Here is a 22,212-nt window from a genome sequence, read left to right on the forward strand (position 1 = left end):
TAGGGTTGCGGCGGCTGGAGGCGGTCGGCCCGCGGTTGCCTGGAGACCGGGCGGAAGTGGACGCTGGGGGGCGGAGCCCAAGGAGGAAGTTTTGAGACGAGGAGGAAATGGACGCGGCCTGGGACCTGGAGAACGAGGATGCAGAGGCGGCGGGAGGCTCTCTGGGTGCGCGGGAGGCACAGAGCCCCGCGGACTTCCTGGGTGTGAAGCGGAGGGGCGGGCGGCGGCCGCTGGGGCGCGACCATCACCTCCTCGCTTGGCTGCCTTTTCATCTCCCGGATGTTAGAGAACCGGCTGCCCTTGGCTGGCTGGTGCCCGGGGCAGGGATGCCCGAGAGGAGGCTTCTCCTTAAAGGGCGAGGACACATTCGGACCTTCCTCGTCCGAGCCCGGGACCAACATACCCGCAGACAAACAGACGAAATCGGAATAGGCCCCCGGGGAGCTTCAAGTTGGAGAAGTTGGGAGCCCTGGCGCCTACTTTGCAGAGGATGGACGGGGAGGGATGGGTCAGATGTTACCTAGGAGGAAGCACGTGTGCGGTGGCCGCAGATCTAGGCTATGTCCACCTTCTGACCCTCGGTTCTGACTGCCCAGCCCCAGGATCTGCGGGAAACTTGACCCCCACCACTTTTATATGGGGGCTGGTAGGGGAGATGATTAGTTTTACGTTTCAGAGATAGTACAACTTTTCCGTTTACCCTTCGCTCAGAATCCCCAAAGGTTGACTTCTAACACGTGTTCCGGTGCTTTTGCCAAAACTGAGAAATTAACATGTTTACAATAAAACCCAAGGGGGAGAAAAACAGTATATGCAAAACCGCGCCACCGCCCCCTTTCTCGCTTGTCGGTAACTAAGTGATCAGCGCTCTGAATGAATGTATTTCTGTGTTTTGCATGTGATGCTGCAGATCCTCTCGAAGTGGTGCCCACAGGAAGTGCCTTACCCCGAGTCATAGTTCATGTGGATCTGGATTGTTTTTATGCACAAGTAGAAATGATCTTAAATCCAGAATTAAAGGACAAACCTTTAGGTAATTCTTCTGTTGATTGTCTCGGTGTAATTACACGTTTGTTACAGTTTATTCCGATTTATTAACCAAATTGAAAAAGCCTTAAATGTAACAATTGGCATGCATTTCTTTGAGGTTTCTATAGGCCATGCTGTGATTCACAATCAAATGTAAACTTTCTAAGCCTCTTACTGGTGAGTTCTGTGAAAAATAGTCAGATGAGCATGTTGTTGTTATGTGCTGTCCAGTTGCTTGCAACTCAGCGACCCTATGGATAAGAGCCTTAAACCAGCTCTATCCTGTGCCAACCTTACTGTCCCTGAAATACCTACTCCCATTACCCAAATCACTGATTTGAACCATCTCATAGAGGGTCTTCTCCTGTGTTGTCCCTTCACCCTCCCAAACATGATGTCCCTCTCCAAGGACTGGTCCCTCTTTGCAACATGCCCAAAGTATGTCAGACATAGCTTCAGAATCTTTGCCTCCAAGGAGCAGCTCTGTTTCATCCTCTCCAGGACAAACCTGTTTGTTCTAGCAGTCCATGGTACATTCACTCCTTTTCAGCACCACTGCTCAAAGGCATCAATTCTCTTTATATCATCCCTAAGTCATTGTCCAGCTCTCTGGCATATAGCAAAGACTGTGGCCTGGATCAGGCGCACCTTAGTCTCCAGCCTGACATCTTTGTTCTTCAGTACTCTGGAGAGGTATCAGTCATTTCCCTAATTGGGTAAATGTCTTTAATCTGCTCCTTTCTGTAAAATGCTTGTCTATCAGACTCTAGTATAAAAAAAAGACAAAACTAGGAAGAAGGATTGACCATCCACTTCCGAAGTAACAGGCCTTCAAAAACCCTACGGACAATAGATGAACATAGACAGGAAAAATGAAGGTCTTCTGTGTCAGTGAGAGGCTTTGTCTCAATTTGTTTGAAATTTTATAAGCCTGACATTTCAGAAACAACCACTTTTCATTCCATTTCTAATAGACTTTACCATCTCTTCCTTTTGAAATCAACTCTTAAACTATAAAGTCTGATGGACAATTCAATTTTGGATAAAACCATATAGTCTTGAGAGAAAATACTTCTCATGACATAACCCTTTTATGTTTTTAATAAAACACAAGAAATTTTATACATTGTGGATTTGTGTATTGAGGCCCTGGTTATTTATGTATTTATTTATTCATTCATTCCTAGTTTGCATTGAGCAAGCAGTCCTCCCCTCCTTTTTCCCCATGTAGGAAGAAGAAAACCTAGCCTTTTTTTTAAAAAATCTATTATCAACAACCATAGTTGTTGTTACATATCAGAGTTGGAACCGACCCATAGCCGACCCTCCAGCGGGTTTTCAGATGCCGTTAATCACGTAGGATGAGACCGCCCATCCTTCTGCTGCAGAGTAGGTGGTGGACTCGGACGCGTATGTTTCGGCTCACAGCGCAACTTCTTGCCACTAGACCACCTAGTGGCAAAAGCTAGGCTTTTAACGAGCAGTTTTGATTCCCTTGTGAATTGATGCCTTTGAGCTGTGGTGCTGAAGAAGAGTGGACTGCTAGGAAAACAAACAGGTTTGTCCTGGAGAGGGAGAAGTCAGAATGCTCCTTGCAGTCAAGGATTCTGAAGCTTTGTCTAACATACTTTGGGCATGTTGCAAGGAGGGACTGGTCCTTGGAGAGGGACATCATGTTTGGCAGAATGGAGGGACGGCGCAGGAGAGGAAGACCCTCAACGAGATGGATCGATTCTCTGTCTGGAGTAGTGGGAATGAGTGCATTTGAGATGGCTAGGTTGGCACAGGATAGAACGGCGTTTAGAGCTCTTGTACATAGGGTCGCTATGAGTCGCAAACGACTCGATGGCACCCAACAACAATAACATTACTCTTTTGTGCCCCATTGGGTTTTTATGCAGCATGTTGCATTGCTATGCAAAAAATGTATGTTCAGATCTACCAGTAGTAACTCCATAGAAGAAAGCTGAGCACTCTCCTGTGAAGACTGACAGCCGCGAAAGTGGATGGAAGATCCTGCCATGGAGGGTCACTGAGCTGTGACTGGTCAGCAGCTGGCTTAGTCTTTTTAGTAAAGAGCAGTGGGTTGATTAGTTCTTGGTATCCCCAAGGTCATGGAAGAATTTTCTTAAAGGTGTCAAGGAGTTAGGATCCAGGGTGCCTCCATTGTCTTCTAAAAGCAGTTTTGATTATCACTGTAATACTGTGTTACAGTACTCTAAAAAGAAATGGGCAGGGTGGTTTTGGTTTTTTGAGGGCATTGCTAACACGAGTTGTTCTGTCAATCCAAACCCTTAGCCAAAGAGTTGGATTGTGACTCAACAACTCCTGTAGAACAGAATTGAACTGCCCCATACAGTTCCAAAAATAGAAATCTTTATGGGACATTTTTCTCCCCTTGAGTGGCTGTTCAGTTCCAGCTACTGACCTTTTGTGGGAGTTTCCTATTCCCCTAGGACTTTTTGTTTCATGTTGTTAGGTGCCATGGAGTCAGCTACAACTCATAGCAGCATTAAGAACAGCTGATGTGGACCTTGCTGTGTTTGGATCATCTTCATAATCTCTCATTTGCTCTACAGATAATGCTTAAGAAAAAGGTACAATGTTTCTGCATAGAAGAACCAAATGAATGGTTTTATGAACAAAATTATATGAATGGTAAAACTTTTCTTTAGGAAATAGAATCTTTCAAATATTTGTCTACTTAACTCTTGAAGCTAGTAACGTACACTGGTGGTTATATAGAATGTTACCAATCTTTTTTTCATAAAGCTCACTGATTACTTAAAATTACCTCCTTTGTCCCGTGGTTCTACTTATGGTAATCTGACATTAAAAAAAGAGAAAATAGGAATTTTTTTTTTGCATTGTATAATCACCAAATTTTAGAAATAAAAGCTTAGCATTGGGGAAATGGATATAACTTTTTTTTTCATCACGTGTGCATTCTACTTAATTTCAGTCTTTAGTGGTAAAAAACTATTGACTTGCTCTAAAAAACCCCAAAATAATTTTAACAATCCCAAGTAATCAATAAGCTAGAATTTGATCGTCTGTTTGCCATCACAAGTTAATGATTTGATAAGACAAGGCAACTTACAAATGCTTGTTCACTGATCTCCTCCGCAGATTACTATGAAGAGAAAGCTCACTAATTAGGGCTTCCTGGGGCTGTTGCTGTATGTAGGTTGTTATTTGTAACACAACGTTGCTTTGTGTCCATTGTGACAAGTTACTGTATAGATAAGTATGGAGAGTTAAGGATAATTTGCCCTTCTCCTCATAAATTCTTCACCACAGCAACCTTCACTTGTTGCATATGTAGCTTTAAAACCATTGACTAGGCTTCCAGTCATCTCTTTGTTATACTGAGAACATGCTCTGCCTTACCTTCAGATTAAAATAAAAACATTTAAAAAGGAATCTTCTTCCTTAGGAATAGGGGCCTCTTAGTGGCATTGGCCATAGCTTGGTACACTGTTAACCCAAAGAGGAGGCCTCTCTGACAGTTCAGTTCACCAGCTGCTCCAAGGGAGTATTAAAGCCTCCGCAAACAACTGGAGGAGCAGCTATGAGTCAATTCTGACTCATCGGCAGTGAGTGTTTTTGAACCTGGAAATGCCTGGGTTTTTCTAGGAGTGACCAGTGGATGGATAATCAATTTTTTCATCTAGTGGTTTATTTTTTTTTTAAATGTCATCTAGACTCATATATGGAAAGAAAAATCTAATTTTGCATTGTCTGGAAAAAGTACTAGATAGATTAAGTTTTTATCATATTACAAAAAAACCACACAGAATATGTTGATTTATGATAAATTTTTAAAAATCAGAAAAATATAATATGCCAGTTAACTTTTTATATAGGAAATAATTGTTCTTTCCCTAGTATGTAATTCCTACTACTGTTACCCAGTGTTTTAGTATTTACTAATAACAACTTCTCAAGGGGCAGAAGCAAACAGATTAGAAACATGATGTGAAAAATCATTGATATGGTTCTTAAGCAAGAGCATGAAAATTTTAGATTTCTGCTTTGTGGAATTTTTAATTCAAGTGTACTTTTAAATGGATGTAGGACTTTTAATTCTTTTTTTTAATGTTAGATATTTTTTATAGTTGTAAAAGGGACTTTTTAGTCTTACCAAAACACTACCATTTATGCAATAGCAATATGGAAATAGGGTACCTGGGTGGTACACCAGTTAAGTGCACAGCTACACTTTGTTGCTACTTGGCAATGTGTAGGATTACTATGAGTTGCAATTGACTTAGTGGCAACTGTTTAAGTATTCATATGAAAGTAGTAAATTATTAGATAGCATTTCAAACCTGCCCGGCTTTCTCACAAAATACTTGTGTTTTATAGGAGTTCAGCAGAAATCCTTGTTGGTTACCTGCAACTATGAAGCCAGGAAACTTGGAGTTAAGAAATTGATGAGTATCAGAGATGCAAAAGAAAAATGTCCACAGCTGGTATTAGTTAATGGAGAAGACTTGACTCAGTATAGAGAGATGTCATACAAGGTTACAGGTAAAGATAATAGGCAATATACATTTAGTATTTTTACTTCTTGTTGTTAGGTACTGTTAAGTTGGAACCAACTCCAGCGCATTTTCAGCTGAAGTAAATTGCCTCTTCCTGCAAAGCCATTTCAAGATTACAATTAACCATGAGCATTGATGTTTAATGCATTAAAGATAAAGGTATAAACATGATAGGCACAGAAAATTAAGCTACTAAAATTGCCATGAGTAAGTATCTCACGAATTTTGTTCTTGGATTTGTTTTGTTGGTTAAATACTACCAGTACTCCATATGGAAGGAGTGCTGGTGGTCTATTGGTAAGAAGTTGTGCTGTAATCCCGAAGGTGTACAGTTCAAATCTTCCAGCTGCTTAGCGGGAGACGGATGGGCAGTCCCCTTCCTGTGGAATTAAGTGCCTCTGAAAAACCACAAGAGGGTCAGCTGTGGATTGGTTCTGACTTGGCAGTATACTACAACAAAAATAACAACTCAGCGTGGAATAAAAAACCAATCATAGTCAACTTTTAAATTATAAACTGTGCAATTGTGAATATATTTGTGCAATTGTGAATATACACTTTTAGTATGATAGCAGATGTATTCTTTCATGCCTAATTAGTTAGGGAACTCTGGTGGCCTTGGGTTAAGGAGTTGTACTGCAAATGCAGAGCAAGCAGTTCAAATCTACCAGTTGCTCCTTAGGAGAAATATGCGCGGTATACACTCTCTGAAAATCTGCTAGAGGGTCTACTATGAGTCAATTCTGAATTGATGACAATGTGTTGAGTGTGAAATTAGTCTTTTGTTGTAATTTTTGTGTGTGTGTGTGTATGTTCCATTGTTATTCCTTTTAGAGCTATTGGAAGAATTTAGTCCAATTGTTGAGAGACTTGGATTTGATGAGAACTTTGTGGATATAACAGAAATGGTTGAGAAGAGACTACAGCAGCTTCAAAGTGATGACCGTTCCTTGTCAGCGTCGGGTCACGTATACAATGATCAGTGTGAGTTGATTCTTACTTACTCTGTTTAGTAAGTGAAAGCACACAGAGTTCTTACTGTTTCAGATCGTTGGCTTTGTCGTTCTAAAAGCCATGACTCAGCAGCTCTGTACAACAGATCGAAACCTTGCGTGATACTGCACCATCTCCGTGGTGTTTTAACCCGTTGTTGCCATCACTGTCCCATCTCATCAGTTACTGGAAGGATGGCACAAAGGAACTCTGGAGAAACAGCTCAAATGAAACAGCGATTGTGAGAATGACACAGAGCCGGACGCTTTGATTCTGTTGGGGGTAGGGTCACTGTGAGTTGGAATTGATTCAAAGGCAGCTCCCATCACAATCCAACAAAACAAACTTACTGTCTTCTAGTAAATTATGACTCAGCTACCCTGTAAGAGAGAGTAGAACAGGTCCCATAGGGTTTCTCAGACTACAAATCTTTGTGGGATTAGATTGCCTAGTCTTTCTCCCTCACAACAGCTGGTGGGTCCAAACCACTGACTTTTCATAGTAGTAGCTTAATACTTAAAAAATTAGGTGTAGCGGTTTAAAACTAACTAGACAAAAAATGGTATTTTGATGACATGCAGTTCAGTGCATTGTGCAGTTTTTATCTTTGATGTGGTCTTTTCCCATTTTTAAGAACCATGATTCTGTTTCATTCTTAAGTTACAGGAGTGGAATTGTAGGCTAAATTTACTATGAATGTCTCCATAACTGGGAGTTGTGTGTGTGTGTGTGTGTGTGTGTGTGTGTGTGTTCATTTCTATTTCCTCAAGTCACTGAGAACATCTTTTTGTTCTCTGATTTCCCTAGACAGGCTTTATGGAATCTCATCCAGCCCTACTTGCCAATCTCTTATTTTATGAAATAATTTTTGCAAACTCTTGGCAAAAGAAAATAATAGTTCTTCACTTATTAAGTGTAAATGACTAATAGATACTTGCTTTGGGAAGTAGACTACCACTCGTGGCCTAGAGGTAAGGAATTGTGCTGGCACACTGAAGAATGTGGTTCAAATCCACCAGCTGCTCTGCAGAAGAAGGGTGGGCACTCTCCTCCTATGGGTTGAACTGCTTCTGAAAACCTGCTGGAAGGACAGCTATGGGTCGGTGCCGACACAGTGGTGCACAGCAAAGAGCCACCATAAACCTCTGATTAAAAAAAAAATTCTAAATTCATTGCCTTTGAGTCAGAACCTCTGGTGTGTTTTCAGAAGCTAGAAATCAAGCGCACAGGAAAAGATTGCCCATCTTTCCCGCTAGAAAGGTGCCATCTTTAGGTTAGCACAGCTCCCTATGGTCAGCACCGCTGGGAGAAGTCCTGTGGCTCCGCTGACATCCTCTTCACGGAAGGCTGACAGCTGTAGTTATCGAAGACTTGTCCTGACCCTCTTGCCCTTTGGTCAGGCCTGTGCTGCTACTTATCCTCCTCCTATAAAGCTGGTGATCGACCTCTAAGATGGTCTTTGCCTTCCTAGTGTTAAAAAAGATTGCTAGAGCTGAAATTACCTTATAGAGCAATAAGGTTTTCTTTTAACTCTTGGGATCTACTTGTACTTGTTTGCAGAATTCCTGTGAACTACCAAAGAGTGGCAGCTGTATGGTGCTTTGTTGATGGGTGTGAGTTCATATGAGCTAAGCCTTGTGCTCTTTAAAACTCTTTCGTAAATATGAAAATGACAGTATATGTTGTGACACTTATGATGTTGGCTCTTTTTAATAGCTGTCAACCTGCATGACATCTTGCACATCAGGCTGCTTGTGGGCTCTCAGATTGCAGCAGAGATGCGGGAAGCCTTATGCAGTCGGCTTGGTCTCACTGGCTGTGCAGGGGTGGCTTCCAACAAACTGCTGGCGAAATTAGTTGGTGGCGTCTTTAAGCCAAATCAGCAAACAGTCTTATTACCTGAAAGTCGTCAAGATCTCATTAATAGTTTGAAACACATAAAGGAAATGCCTGGTAAGATACGATACATGTATTTGAAAAGTATTTAAGTTTTGGTTTTTGTAGTTTTTATTCTATGTCTTTAGTTTTAAAAAATTATAGATACAGTTTTCATCCTTAATTAAGACTAATTTTTACATTGTTGCTATGTGCCATTTGAGTCAATTATGACTCATAGCTACTCTATGAAAAATGTCTCTGAAACTTGCCCTATCCTTAGCCAACCTCGATATTTCTGACACATCTGACTCCATTGCCACAGTCACTGTGTCAGTCCAACTCATCCAGGGCCTTCCTCTCTTGCCCTGACCCTCACCCATTCTAAGGATGATGTCCTTCTCCAAGGAGTAGGAAACATACCCAAAGTATGTGAGATAAAGTTTCAAAATACTTGCCTCCAAGGAGCAACCTGATTTCATCCTTTCCAGGACAGACCTGTTCTCTTGGCAGTCTGTGTTCTCTTCTCTAGTTCACTACTCTTCTCTAGCTCCACAACTCAAAGGCAATGATTCTTCTGTCATACTTACTTGTTATATCTTGTGGTCTCAGATGCATCTTAATGCTTATCTGTTATATCTTATGCTCTCCGTTGCGTAGTAAGCCATTGAGAAGACCATGACCTGGATCAGGCACATCTTAGTCCCTAGACTGATATTGTTGCTCTTTAGTTCTCTGAAGAGGTCCTTGACAGCAGATTGTCATAGTGTAACTCATATTTTGATTTCCTGACTGCTGGTGTCAAGAAAATTGATTGTGGACCTAAGCAAGCTGAAATTGTTAATAGAGTCAATCTTTTATCCATCTATCATGCTACTGCTTATTGGCCCGGTGGTGAGGATCTTTGTTTTCTTAATGTTGAGATGCACTCCATGTTGAAGGCTGTAGTCCTTGTTGTTGTACAGCAAATGCTTCAAGTCTTCCTCAGTTTTGGTGAGCATGATGGTGTCATCTGCATAACACAGATTGTGGATAAATCTTCCTCCAGGCCTGAAGCTACATTCTTCTTCATAAAGTCCAGTCTCAAAAAATTTAAAAAAAGATAAAAATAAAGCTCATCTTCCTGAATTATCTATTGCACATATAAATTGAAAAGGTAGAGAGAAGGGATTCATCCTTGATGTACTCCTTTCTTGATTTTGAACCATGCAGTTTTCTCTTGCTCTGTATGTACAACAGCTTCCTCCTCTAGGTGTAGATCCTACATGAGCACAATTAGATGTTCTGAGATTACTATTCTTCTCAATTTTAGCCACAGTGTGTAGTGATCCACATAGTCAGATATCTTTGCATAGCTGATAAAACACAGATAGACACCCTTCTGGTACCTTCTGCTTTCAGCCAAGATCCATCTGACATCAGCTATAACATCCCTAATGCCACAGCCTAAATCCTGCTTTTATTTATAACAGTTCTCTGTTGATACAGTGTTGTTGTCATTTCTGGATAATCTTCATCAAGATTTTACTTGCATGTTATATTAGTGCTGTTGTTCAATAATTTCTTTGTTTTGTTGGATCACTTTTTTGGGGAATGGAAATAAATATGGATCTTTTCCAGTCAGTTAGCCAGGTAGCTGTCCTCCAGATTTTTTGACACAACCTGGTGAGCACATCCAGGGCTGTATCTATCTGTTGAAATATGTCAATTGGCATTCCATCGATTCCTGGGGCCTTATATTTTGCAATTTCCTTCAGAGTAGCTTAAACTTCCACCTTTTTACCATTGGTTCTTGATCATTTAGTACTTCCTGAAGTGATTTTGTGTCAGCCAATTCTTTTTGGTACAATGACTCAGTGTATTTCCTCCATCTTCTTTTGATGCTTCCTGGATCAGTCAGTATTTTGCCCATAGCATCTTTAAGTATTGCAACTCGAAACTTGAATTTGTTCTTTAGTTCCTTCAGTTTGAGAAATGCAACCAAGTTTCAGTTCTCTGCACATTTTGTTAAAATAGGTTGCTTTAGAAAAAAAATAGTTTGCTTTGCCTTCATGAGCTGTCCTTTGAAATTTTCTGCTCAACTCTTTAACTTCCTGATTTCTACCCTTTGTTTTATATATTAAAGATACAATACTTACTCAGCAGAGGAGATAACATGATCAAGAAGGTGATTTTCCCAGGGTGAGCTTTATTCATTGCACTCCAGATTCGCTGACCCCTGCAATTTCTCCAAATTGAGTGGGAAACTACTGCATTAATTTGTGGTAGTGGGGGACTATGTTTGTTCTGGAGAAAAAACAAATAAAGATATAGTATGACTAATTTGCACATTGGTCTTTTGGTTTTCACAGAGTCAAGTGTACATGCTTGGCTTTTTGAAAAAATCTGCTATTTTCTTGAAAGAGTCTTTATTAGGAGTTAAGTGCTAGAATATAATCATTAATGTTATCGTTTGGGGGTCATACCATCAGTGATCATACGATCATGTGTTCCCTGGTTCATGTTTTCATACTGCATTTCACTTCTTGAGAGAGTCTCTTTCTAACTGCTATGGGTTTAGGTATACAAAAGTAGCTCCAGCAGAGACTTTCCCGGCAGCTAAGACAGACAGGACCTTCACTTGACAAATGCAGTGACTGATTACAACGAATATTTCAGTGACCTGTTCAAGTCATGGGACAAATTTGTATCTTTGAAAATCACGTATTAAGGTTTTTTAGAGAACATCAGAATATGAACCTTTTTCTCTGGAATTGCTGGTAGGATCTAATGTTAAGATAAATTTTTGAAGACAGTTAACCTTAACTTAAACCTTTTCAAATAATGTTGCTTCAGAATTTAAAACTATACGTGATCCCAAAATGGATTCCACATTGTTTTGCCTTCAGTATAATTGCCGTTTGAAGCTTTGAGGAAGTGGCTCTGGGTCTGACAGTAATTGTGATAATCTGGGTGAATGATTGGAAGACTGTGTTCTGACTGAAAAGATTCTTACTCAGCTTTACTTTTTTATTTATTATTGCTGCTTTTTACAGACTTTGCATTTTTTCTTGCTGCCAAATTGCCGCCTCATTTACTTCCTCTACTAAAATATCTATCAGTCCACTTGATGACTAATTACCCCTACACACTTGTCTTCTCTGACTTTCTGCTTCTATTGTGTAGGAAAACTAATTGCATAATTTGAGAAGAAACTAGTTATCTCCTGTAAATAAAATGTGACTGAGTTTTACTGTAAGAACTTTGTGATAGAAATTTTGTTGCTAAGATTTTTTTCCCTTGTTTTTCAGGTGTATTGTGGATGATAAAGATCACCAGATAAATTTTTTGCATAAATATGTATAGGAAATAAGTTAGCTAGTAAACCTGAACTATTTGATACTAATTGCTCTAATGGCAGCCTTTATAATAATCATGATGACTGAATGCTTCTGTAACAAGTAGTGAACATTTTATTTTATCTGGGTGGCATTTAATGACTGTATTCATGATATTATGTTAGATCTTATAGGGATTTCAAAGGGTCCCTATAACTTAGGGACTCTAAGTAGAATAACTCAGTTGACAATAAAGTTTAGTCTTGGCAAAATACAAATTCTTGAACTTAAAGTTATGGGTGATAACAGTTACAATATTTTAATTAGCTTTATTTTAAGGAGAGAAGTTACAACACTGTGTGTATTTGTTTGGCTTAGGTATTGGCTATAAAACTAGCAAACGGCTTGCAGCATTGGGTATCACTAGTGTTCACGATCTTCAGATGTTTTCACCCAAAATATTAGAAAAGGAATTTGGAATGGCAGTTTCTCAGCGTCTCCAGAAGCTCAGTTTTGGGAAGGATGACTCTCCTGTGACGCCCTCAGGACCACCGCAGGTACATGGCATTAATGGGGTACTAGCTGTTGCACTACTGGAGAGAAATCTTTCCAGTTTTCATGTCATGTTCTTAGTGTTTTAGTTTGCTCTTTAGGGTAGTACATGGTCCCTTTCCTATTAGATGGGTGGGGTTTTGTATTAGATTAATATATACAGTATATACTCTTAAATTGAACCCAGTGTTTAATAGTTTTAGTCTCAGATAGCCAACTTGAGTGAAATAAAATAGTTGGGGTTTTTTTTATTAATTTTAATGAAAGTTTATAGAGACTTGTTGAAATAAAATATTTTTAATACCCTATGTTGTTTATATGAGGTACTGTATTTTGATTTTTGAGGTATCTTTTTCAAAGTGATTTATGAAAGGGGGAAAAGTTTTACTACCCAGTTAATATTAATTTCTTCTTACGTGACAGGAAGTTTACTAAGTGCTTCATGCGTATTAACCCTTTAAGTCTTTCGCAGACATCCTAGACGAAGATTGTGCTATTCCGCCTCCTTCTTTCCCTCTCTGCCTTTTTGCCTGTCTTCCCTCCTTTTTATTAAGATAAAGGCACTGTACTTTAGAAAGGTAGAATAACTCACCCAGGGTTAAACTCAGATTCAAGTCCCAGTGGATTAAAAGACTTCTGTAATTACATAGTAAAGCTTGGAGTTGGTTGTTGAATGTTAGAATTTTCTTGTCTTCGAGTATAACAACTTACAGTTAAAGAGTTTAAATAAAAGTGAACTAAATGGCTTGAACTAAGTGCAGACAGTTAGGTAGCAAAGAATGCATATTTATTTAATTGAGTGATCATAATTGGGTATACTTATTTGAGTTTATAATAGTCCTTATTTGTGCTTCTTTGGCAGTCCTTTAGTGAAGAAGATTCATTTAAAAAGTGTTCATCAGATGGTGAAGTTAAAAAAAAGATTGCAGAACTACTTGCTAGTCTTTTAAAAAGGTGATTTTTCATTTTATCACGTCATCTTATATATTCTGTATATTCATGCTATACGTATATGGAAAAACACTTTAATATTTTGTTTTGAAACTTAATTAACTGGAGATTTAAACAGTGTTTGGGATCCCTGGGTAGTGCAAACAGTTAACACTCTAAACTCTTAAACAGAAGGTTGTGGTTTAGGTTCACCAGATACGCCTTAGAAGAAATGCCTGCTTGTCTTTGTTGAAAAAAGGAAATTGACATTGACAGCACAGAGGAACACAGCTCTGCTCTGACACCCACATATATCATGAGCAAAATCAGCTCACTGACAACTGTGTTTTTTAATAATACAATAAATAGTAATGTAATTTTTAATAATATAATTTGTCACTAGGTTTTTCTACATTATAAACTATTTCAAAGGTAATGAATATGTTTAACTAAATTTAATGTGTTTACTTCTGTTAGTCTTAATTATGATAACACTGCAAAGTCATGGTGACAAAGTTTGTCATTCTGACCTGGGCCACTAACTGAAAGGTTGTGAGCTCAAATCTAGCAGCCCCTCTGAAAAGATTAGCCATTTCTTCTCCTAAATGCGTACAGCCTTGGAAACATGATGACCGCTCTCTCTGAGTTGGCATTGACCTCATGATAATAGGTTTGGTTAAGATTTGGTAGTTCCACCGTGACTGTCTAGTTGCTAACGTTTATAGACATGAGTCTCTAGAATTTCTGTACTTACTACTAGTCATCTTTGGTGACCTCTCAGGCCCTAGATGGTAGAGAGTTAACGCTGCCAACTCAGAGGCGGACAGTTCAAATTCATCGTCTCATCTTTAGGAGAAAGACAGGCAGTCTTCCCCCAATGCTGTTTATTGTTGATGATTGCCGTCGAGTGGAGCACGACTCATCACGACCATGTGAACAAAAGGCATGAAGCCTTTCTATATCTACTGTCATGTATCAAAGTTCATCGAGTTTCCAGAGGCATGTTATTAAGGAAGTGGATGCCACTCCTGCTTCCAAGCTGTCTACAGCCTCTTAAAGTCCACTGGAGGGTCAGCTATAAGTTGGTTCCGACTTGACAGTAATGAGATGATGATAGTGATTGTGCTCTTTGGTAAAAAGAAAGTAGTTTTCATTATATTCCCTGTGGCAGTTGCCGAACCTTTGCTCTGACTCTGATAGCTTCCTGGTTTTTAGTAAGAGGGATAAAAAAATTACAGAGCAGAGTAATTCTGTCATAATTCTTATTGGAACAAGTATATAAATTGTGATGTTTGAGGAAGGAAATTAGTAAGAAACAATGATGGAAGAAGCAGAAAAAAAACCCATTATGTCTCCTTGGCCTCAAACTGTGAAAGAAAAGGGAGTCAGGACCAAGGAGGCCGTAGCTCAGTGAGAGCAGATGTGTGTGAGAGGCGTGTCCATGGGGCTGTTGATTAACAATGCGTGAAAGTGTCCACTGAGATTACACGTGTACAAACAACACAGCATGAACCAAGCAAGAAATTGTAGTTTCTGATGTTCCTTTACCATAGTCTTTTTCTGAATACTCTACAAAAAGTTTTCTTCACTTTCTCCCTTAGCTTTAACTCGTTTTTACCCTAAAATTTCCCAAAATAAGGTATCAGAGGTCTAACAGTTTAGGATAGATGTGCTGTAATCATATTAGGCATGCCAACTGAGAAGAGCAAGCTGTTTTTGGATGACTCTTAAGCCTCAGAAAACTGATGAGATGGAGTTTGCTACAGCTGGGCTGTCACATGCAGTGTGGGTCTCGCAGTTGGGAGCAGAGACTGCGGTTCATCGTTCGCTGTTTGCAGCTGGAGCTGAGCCTGCAGGTGTGCTGGTGAAATTGGGTCATGTGTGCCGCTTTACCTGAATGTAAACTGCTCTGAAATGCCTAGCCATTGGGAACAGGTCTGCCCCTAGAGAAGCCACAGAGGTTTACATTTTACTTATATTTGAAATGTTATATTTCTTAGAGTTATAAATATGAGACCTTTAGATAAATGGAAGAGGTATGCCATGTTAGAAACCTTTAGGTAACACTTCCAAGTCCTTATTTTTCTTTCTTTTTAGAGTAAGCCAGGATGGAAGGAAGCCACATACAGTAAGGCTGATAATCCGTCGGTGTTCATCTGAGCAGCACTCTAGTCGGGAGAGTCGTCAGTGCGCCATTCCTTCCCATCTCATTCCGAAGCTGGGGACAGGTATGGTCTCCTTTCCATCTCATTCAGAAAATAGGGGCAAGTGTGGACTCCTTCCCATCTCATTCAGAAGATAGGGACAGGTAGGGACTCCTTCCCATTTCATTCAGAATATAGGGGCAGGTATGGACTCATTCTCATTTCATTCAGAATATAGGGACAGGTATGGACTCGTTCTCATTTCATTCAAAAGATAGGGACAGGTGAGGACTCTTTCTCTAGGAATTTAATTGACTGGTTCAGTGTTTTTTTTCCCCTTTATGTTTAAATTGATAAATGCACATGATGAATGGACAAATAGTGAAAAAGTAAAAAATGCTACCTTCTCCCTTGTGAGCTCTTCCCTTCCCTAGCAAATCATATGGGTCTTATTTCAACTTCTGCAAATATTGATGCCCAGTTTTGCCAGCATCATTTGTTACAGAGGCTTTCTTTCCCTCACTTCATAGATTTCATTTGTCAAAGATGAGTTGTCCAAAGGTAGATGGACTTACTTCTGGGTTCTCAGTTCTACTCTATTGGTTTATGTGTTTGTCATTGTTTCATGGTTACTGTGGTTACTGTGGCTTTGTAGGAGGTTTTATGAATAGGAAATGATGTGAGGCTTCTTACTTTGTCTTCTCATATCTTCTCTTTGCTTATCCAGTGTGTTTTCCTTTCCTATGAAGTTGGTGATGACTGTTTCCTTATCTTTGAAAAATGATGATGATGTCTGGATAGAGATTGCCTTGTGTTGGTAGATAGATTTCAGTGATTTTGCCACTTACACCATGCTAAGTCTTTCAGTCCATGAACATGGTATATTTTCCACTTACATGTCTCTCTTTAGATTTCTTGGCACATAGTGCTTTGTAGTTGTCTTTCTGAAGGTCTTTATATCTCTAGTTAGATTTAGTCCTAAATATTTCATTTTTTGAATGTCTATTGTAAATGGACTGTTTTCCTTATTTTTCCTTTTCAGAATTCTCATTTTTACTTTAATTTGTCTGATTTTTGTGTTTTGATCTTATGCGCTGAAACTTTGCTGAATTGGGCAATTAGATTCAGTAATTTTCTTAAGGAGTCTTTGGAACTTTTCAGGTTGAATTTTTCAAACAAAGTCTTTTGAATTACAAATAAACACCAGAGATTGTGGGTTCTTGCAAGAAGTTAAGAAGCAATTAAGTACTTTTATTATGTATTTCCATGTGACACAAGAGGCAACTCTTTTGTGGGTATTTAGATTGTTTCTATTTGGGTCTCTAATGAAAAAGGAGAAACTTTGTGTCCAGATAATTAAGTAAACATGTTTACCTTTCCCCTTACTATACAGAGAGCTCTGGTGGCCTGGTGGAAAGAAACTGTGTTGCATTTCCAAAGGCACATAGTTAGAATCCACCAGCTGCTCCACAGGAGAAGCTTGGGAAATTTCCTCCTGTGTGATATACTTCTTCTGAAAACCCACTGGAGGGTCAGCTGTGCATTGCATCCAAGTAGATGGTGCACAACAGCAACAGAGTAGATTACTGGAAGTGGAATAGCAGGTACACTTGAATGTCTTAAAAAACTGCTGATATTTTTCCAGAGTGAGTGGCCTATTTGTACATTCTTACCAGCTCTCTGTTGTTGTGTGCTGTCAAGTCATAGCTCATCCACTAGTGGGTTTTCAGCGGTGGTCTACTGCACGGGAGGAAACTGGCCATCTTCCTTCCATGGAACATCTGGTGGATTTGAACTGCCGGGATTAAAGTGCCTTTACCACAAGGCTACCAGAGCGTCCCCATCAACAATATAGGAAGATTCATTTTTTCTGTGACCTCATCTGCATTTAGTATTTGTTTTCTTTGACTGGAATCACTCTAGTGATTGTATAAGTAGTTGTGCTTTGTGATTTTTTTTCTTTTTATATACACAGAGCTTAGTGTCTTATCTGAAAAGTCTGCCTAACCAAATACTGCAGATGGTTTCTTTGAAAAGTTTTGTAGTTCTGGCTTTACATGTACATTCTTGTTGTTGTTGTTGTTGTTATTGATTACATTTTATTTCGTCAGAGGGGTGAGTGAGGGCTTTAGTGGACATAGGGGTCCACTCAGGCTTCTTGGCAGCCGCCTTCCTTGGGTGGCCAGGACATTGCAGAGTTTTTCTCTCTTGCTGATGTGTGTCCCCACCCTTTTCTTGATGAACTTGAAGGTCTGCTTGTCCTTGGGGACCTAGTAGCTCCATGGTGCAATGATCATAGGACGCAGAGCCACACACCTCCCAGATCATGACCCACGAACTTGGCATCCTTGGGGAGGCGCCCTCGGTGGTGGCTCAACCTTGTGGCTTGCTCACGTTCTTGATTACTTGGTGGTCTTGTTGAGGCCCACGCCCATCACATAGTGCACAGCCGTGGCTGCTGTACGTTGATAGCTGCCACGGCCAAAGCTAGGTTCATTTTTAGAGATTTTTTTTTCCAATTTTTAATGTGGCTGTCCACTTTTCCCATCAGCACTTACTGAGAATTACTGTTTCTCCCATTGAGTTGCCTTAACACTTTTGCCAAAATAACATTATTTCTTGATATTAGTATCAAATGGTAGGAGGCACTCTGAGCTCCTCCAACTTTACAAGAGGAAGAGAGCCACCATAGTCCTCGGCTCAAGGCTGATTTCTGGGAAGCAGAGGTCAGATAAGCCTTTACTTACCAGCTTTTTTGTGGATTTGTTTTGTTTTGCCAGTTTTGATACCAGCCGGCCCTCCTCCTGTAACCTGTACATTCTCTTCTTTTCTGCTGGGTTTGATAATTTGTAGCCATGGCCACATAGAACTCACAGACAATATTCATTAATTGGGGTATTTGTTAGGGAAGTGACAGGTTACAGGAGAGACTCGGTACAGTTGTTTACTTAGGAGAGCTGCTTTTTGATATATTGAAAGTCCATTGATTTTTTTGTTTATGAATCTTATCTCCTGCTACCTTTCTAAACGAGGCTCTGGTGGATTTTTTAAAAATTCCTTATACATTTGGGATCTTGACATCTATAACTAATGACAGTTTCTTTTTTTTTTTTCTAATCAACGTGCTTGTCATTTATCTCTTCTATCTTACTACACTGACTAGCCTATAAATACAATACTGAATAGAAGTGGTGACAACCTCCATCTTTTACCTGATCTTAATCTTAGGTAAACCATCTGTTTTTTTACCATTGAGTATATCAGTTCTGGGGTATTCACTTACCTCACCTCCACCAAGTGTAAGATGTTCTATTCTATTCATAGTTGGAGATTTTTTACTATGAAAGAAAATTGAATTTTGTAAAATACTTTTTATGGATGTTTAGTGGTGGTGACGGTGGTGTTGGTGGTACACTGTTGAGTTGCAGCCAGCTCCTCGCTGACCCTCCAGCAGGTTTTTTAGAGGTAGTAAATCACACAGAAAGAGACTTCCATCCTTTCTCCACTGAGCAGCTGGTGGATCTGAACCATATGCCTTTGGGATTGCAGCGCACCTTGTGACCACCAGCCTATCAGAGCAACATTTAATAGAGTGTTTTAAATGTTGCACTGCTGACTGAAAGCTTAAAAAGCCGTCTTCACAGCCTCAGAATCTCAAGTTTGGATTACTGAGTCTCGAGCTGTGGGTTTGATTTGATTTATTAAAATGGCTATGTGGTTTTTGTCCTCTATTTTGTTATTACAATGTATTTTAAATTTATTTTCATATTATTCCAATATTAATTTTTCTAATGAATTAGGAAATGCTCCCTTTTTCATTATCTTATCAATAAATCTGTGTTATAATACTGGTATTTCTCATTAAATATTTGATAGAATTTGCAAGTAAAGGCAAATAATCCTGGACTCTTGTTTGTGGGAAGATTTTAAAATAGTAGTTCTATTTCTTTTTAATAGGTGTATTGGATTTGTTACTTATTTTGAGTACATTTTGACAATTTGTTGATTTAGGAATTTGTGCATTTCTAATAAGTTGTTTGTCATGATGTATATAATTTTCTTATAATCTTTTTCATTTGTTTTTATCTGTACTAATATTTTCTGTTTAGTTCTTTTTTTAATTTGTATATTTCTTTTCTTGCTCATTTTAGCTAAATGTTTATCAGCTTTGCCGATCTTTTAAAAGATTTGACTTATAATTTTGTAATATTAGCTGTTATATGTTTGGACATTTCCTTAAACATCTTATTTAGGAAACTATGATGTGACGACCCCAATGGTTGATATACTTATGAAACTTTTTCGAAATATGGTGAATGTGAAGATGCCCTTTCACCTCACTCTTCTGAGTGTATGCTTCTGCAATCTTAAAGCAACAACTCCTGTTAAGAAAGGACCCCTTGACTATTACTTAACACCCTCTTTATCAACAACCTCACACCCTGGCAAACACAGCTTGGTAAGTACACTTTTTTTTTATATACACCAATCTTGAATTTGTGGAGCTACATTACAAGTCTAAATTTTATATAAGTGATAGGGTTTTTAAATTCTTCTGGGTGATATTTTTGGATGATTTATGGTTTTATAGTTTCTTTCGTAAGGGGTGTAGGTAGTATCATGAATTACAAGTTGGCCTGCTAACTGAAATGTCAGCAGCTCAAATCTACCAGTTGTTCCAAGAAAGAAAGGTAGGCAATCTCTTCCTTAAATATTTACATCCCTGAAATCTGGCGCGGAGTTTCCGTGAACTGGAGTTGACTTGATGGCAATAGGTTATTTTTTTTTTTTTTTTTAAAGTATGGACCAATTGGCAGCATCAGGATGGATGGTGAAGAGATTGAGATTGTACGCAGCTTTAGTTTGCTTGGCTCCATAGTCAACAGTCTTGGCACCAGCAGCCAGGAAATTAAAAGGCGCATTGCCATAGGAAAGTCTGCTGTTAGGGACCTCTCCAAAGTACTGAAGAGCAATGGTGTCTCTCTGGAGACTAAGGTGCATCTGATACAGGCCATGGTCTTCGCAATCACTTGTTATGCATCAGAGAGTTGGACAATGACCAAGGAGGATAGAAGAATTGATGCCTTTGAGCTGTGGTGCTGGAGAAGAGTATTGAGAATACCATGGACTGCTAGGAAAACAAACAGATTTGTCCTGGAAAGGCTTAAACCGGGTGGCTCCTTGGAGGCAAGGATTCTGAGGCCCCGTCTAACATACTTTGAACATGTTGTGAGGAGAGACCGGTCCTTGGAGAGGGACATCATGCTTGGGAGGGTGGAGGGACAGTGCCGGAGAGGCAGGCCCTCTATGAGGTGTATTGATTCAGTGACTGGGATAATTGGGATGGGAGTGTTGGAGACAGTACGATTGGCACAGGACAGAGAGGAGTTTAGGGCTGTTGTACATAGGGTCGCTATGAGTCGCAAGTGACTCGACGGCACGTAACAACAACAACAATGTATCATATTATTTGAGCGAGTTCTGATGGCCTTTGTTGTAAGGAATTGTGCTGCCAGTGCATAGGTACATGGTTCGAATCCATCAGCTGCTCTGCGGGAAAAAGGTGGGCAGTCTCTTCATGTGTGATTGATTTACTGCCTCTGAAAATGTGCTGGAGGGTTAGCTATGGGTTGGTTCTGACTTTGACACAGAACAGTAACAACAGCCATATTTTCTCCAGCATTTACATTTTTATGGGGTATTTATGTAGACCATGGCTTGGATCAGGCACACTTATATATCATCAAATGCTTTATAAAATATTCTTTTTAAAATTCTAATTTTGATATTATTGTTGATTGCCTTCGAGTAGAGAACAACTCATAGTGATCCTAAGAACAAATGGCCTGAAACCTTTCTAAAACTATTGACATTTATCAAAGTATTGAATAGACCATAGAGTCCCGCAAAAACCAAACCAGTCAGTGTTAGAAGAAATACAACAAAGTGTTCCTTAGAATTAAAATAAGATTTTTGACTCATTTGTTTTGGACACATCTTCAGTAAAGACCAGTTGCTAGAAAAAGATCTCATATTTGGTAGAGATTGTCAACAGAAATGAGGGGGGAAGCCTACAGTAAGAGAAACTGACAGAATATCTGCAGCAGTGGACAGGAACGTACCCGCGATCTTGAAAATGGCACAGATCCGGCCGTGGTCCCTTTGATGGTGTAAGCTTCCTGTGAATTGGAGCCCCCTCTACAGCGATAACAACGTCGTACGTTACAATTCCTGGTCTTGTAATATGATCGAGGAAGAAAACAGAAGCACTGGTGGATAATGCAAAAACCACTACAGAAGTTACTAATTTGGAAAGTATCCATGTTTGTCAAGTATTCTCCACATTATGTAGAAGTTTATAGGAAGATGTGATGGATTAGCTCGTAAATAGGAAAATATTGCCAGAGTCAGTAAACCACTTTTGTCTGACATTTTACGCATATGCTGCCCACTCTCCTTGTACCCTAGTATTTTCCTTTGAAGTGTATAAAAAGTCCTTGTTTTGAAGTTGGGTTTTTATGGAAATACTAATATGATTACTCATTATATAGTTGTTGAAACAGACCATGGCAGCAGAGAGGCAGAGGCCCATCATGTTTTAAATGACTAAGATGAAGCCCCCTATAAAATAGTTTTGTAATAAACCTCTGGTTATTAGAATTTAACAAACATGGAAAGCTTTTAAAAATAATTATCATTTGCTAAATTGATCCTACCTTAACTCTTAAAATATTTTTTCTTTTTTGCCGTTTAATTACCTAGTGTAATTTCAATAATGTTTATATTAAGTTTAAAAAATAAGAACTGAATGATGTTATAAAAATG

At 39.3% G+C, this 22,212-nt stretch overlaps 1 protein-coding gene across 1 annotated transcript in view; it reads left to right on the forward strand.

The window, feature by feature from the left end:
• Window positions 1-773: 773 nt before the first annotated feature.
• POLI (polymerase (DNA directed) iota) overlaps window positions 774-22,212 on the forward strand; it is a 23,033-nt gene continuing 1,594 nt past the window's right edge. Inside the window, exons 1-9 of the mRNA XM_006891756.1 lie at window positions 774-849; window positions 911-1,033; window positions 5,398-5,562; window positions 6,411-6,560; window positions 8,286-8,522; window positions 12,140-12,318; window positions 13,176-13,267; window positions 15,341-15,471; window positions 19,641-19,846. Coding sequence (XP_006891818.1) covers window positions 774-849; window positions 911-1,033; window positions 5,398-5,562; window positions 6,411-6,560; window positions 8,286-8,522; window positions 12,140-12,318; window positions 13,176-13,267; window positions 15,341-15,471; window positions 19,641-19,846 — 1,359 coding nt within the window. The remainder of the gene's footprint in view (window positions 850-910; window positions 1,034-5,397; window positions 5,563-6,410; window positions 6,561-8,285; window positions 8,523-12,139; window positions 12,319-13,175; window positions 13,268-15,340; window positions 15,472-19,640; window positions 19,847-22,212) is intronic.

This window comes from Elephantulus edwardii, unplaced genomic scaffold (assembly GCF_000299155.1).
Source record: "Elephantulus edwardii isolate Elephantulus edwardi_28Jun2011 unplaced genomic scaffold, EleEdw1.0 scaffold00103, whole genome shotgun sequence".
Classification (NCBI taxonomy): domain Eukaryota; kingdom Metazoa; phylum Chordata; class Mammalia; order Macroscelidea; family Macroscelididae; genus Elephantulus; species Elephantulus edwardii.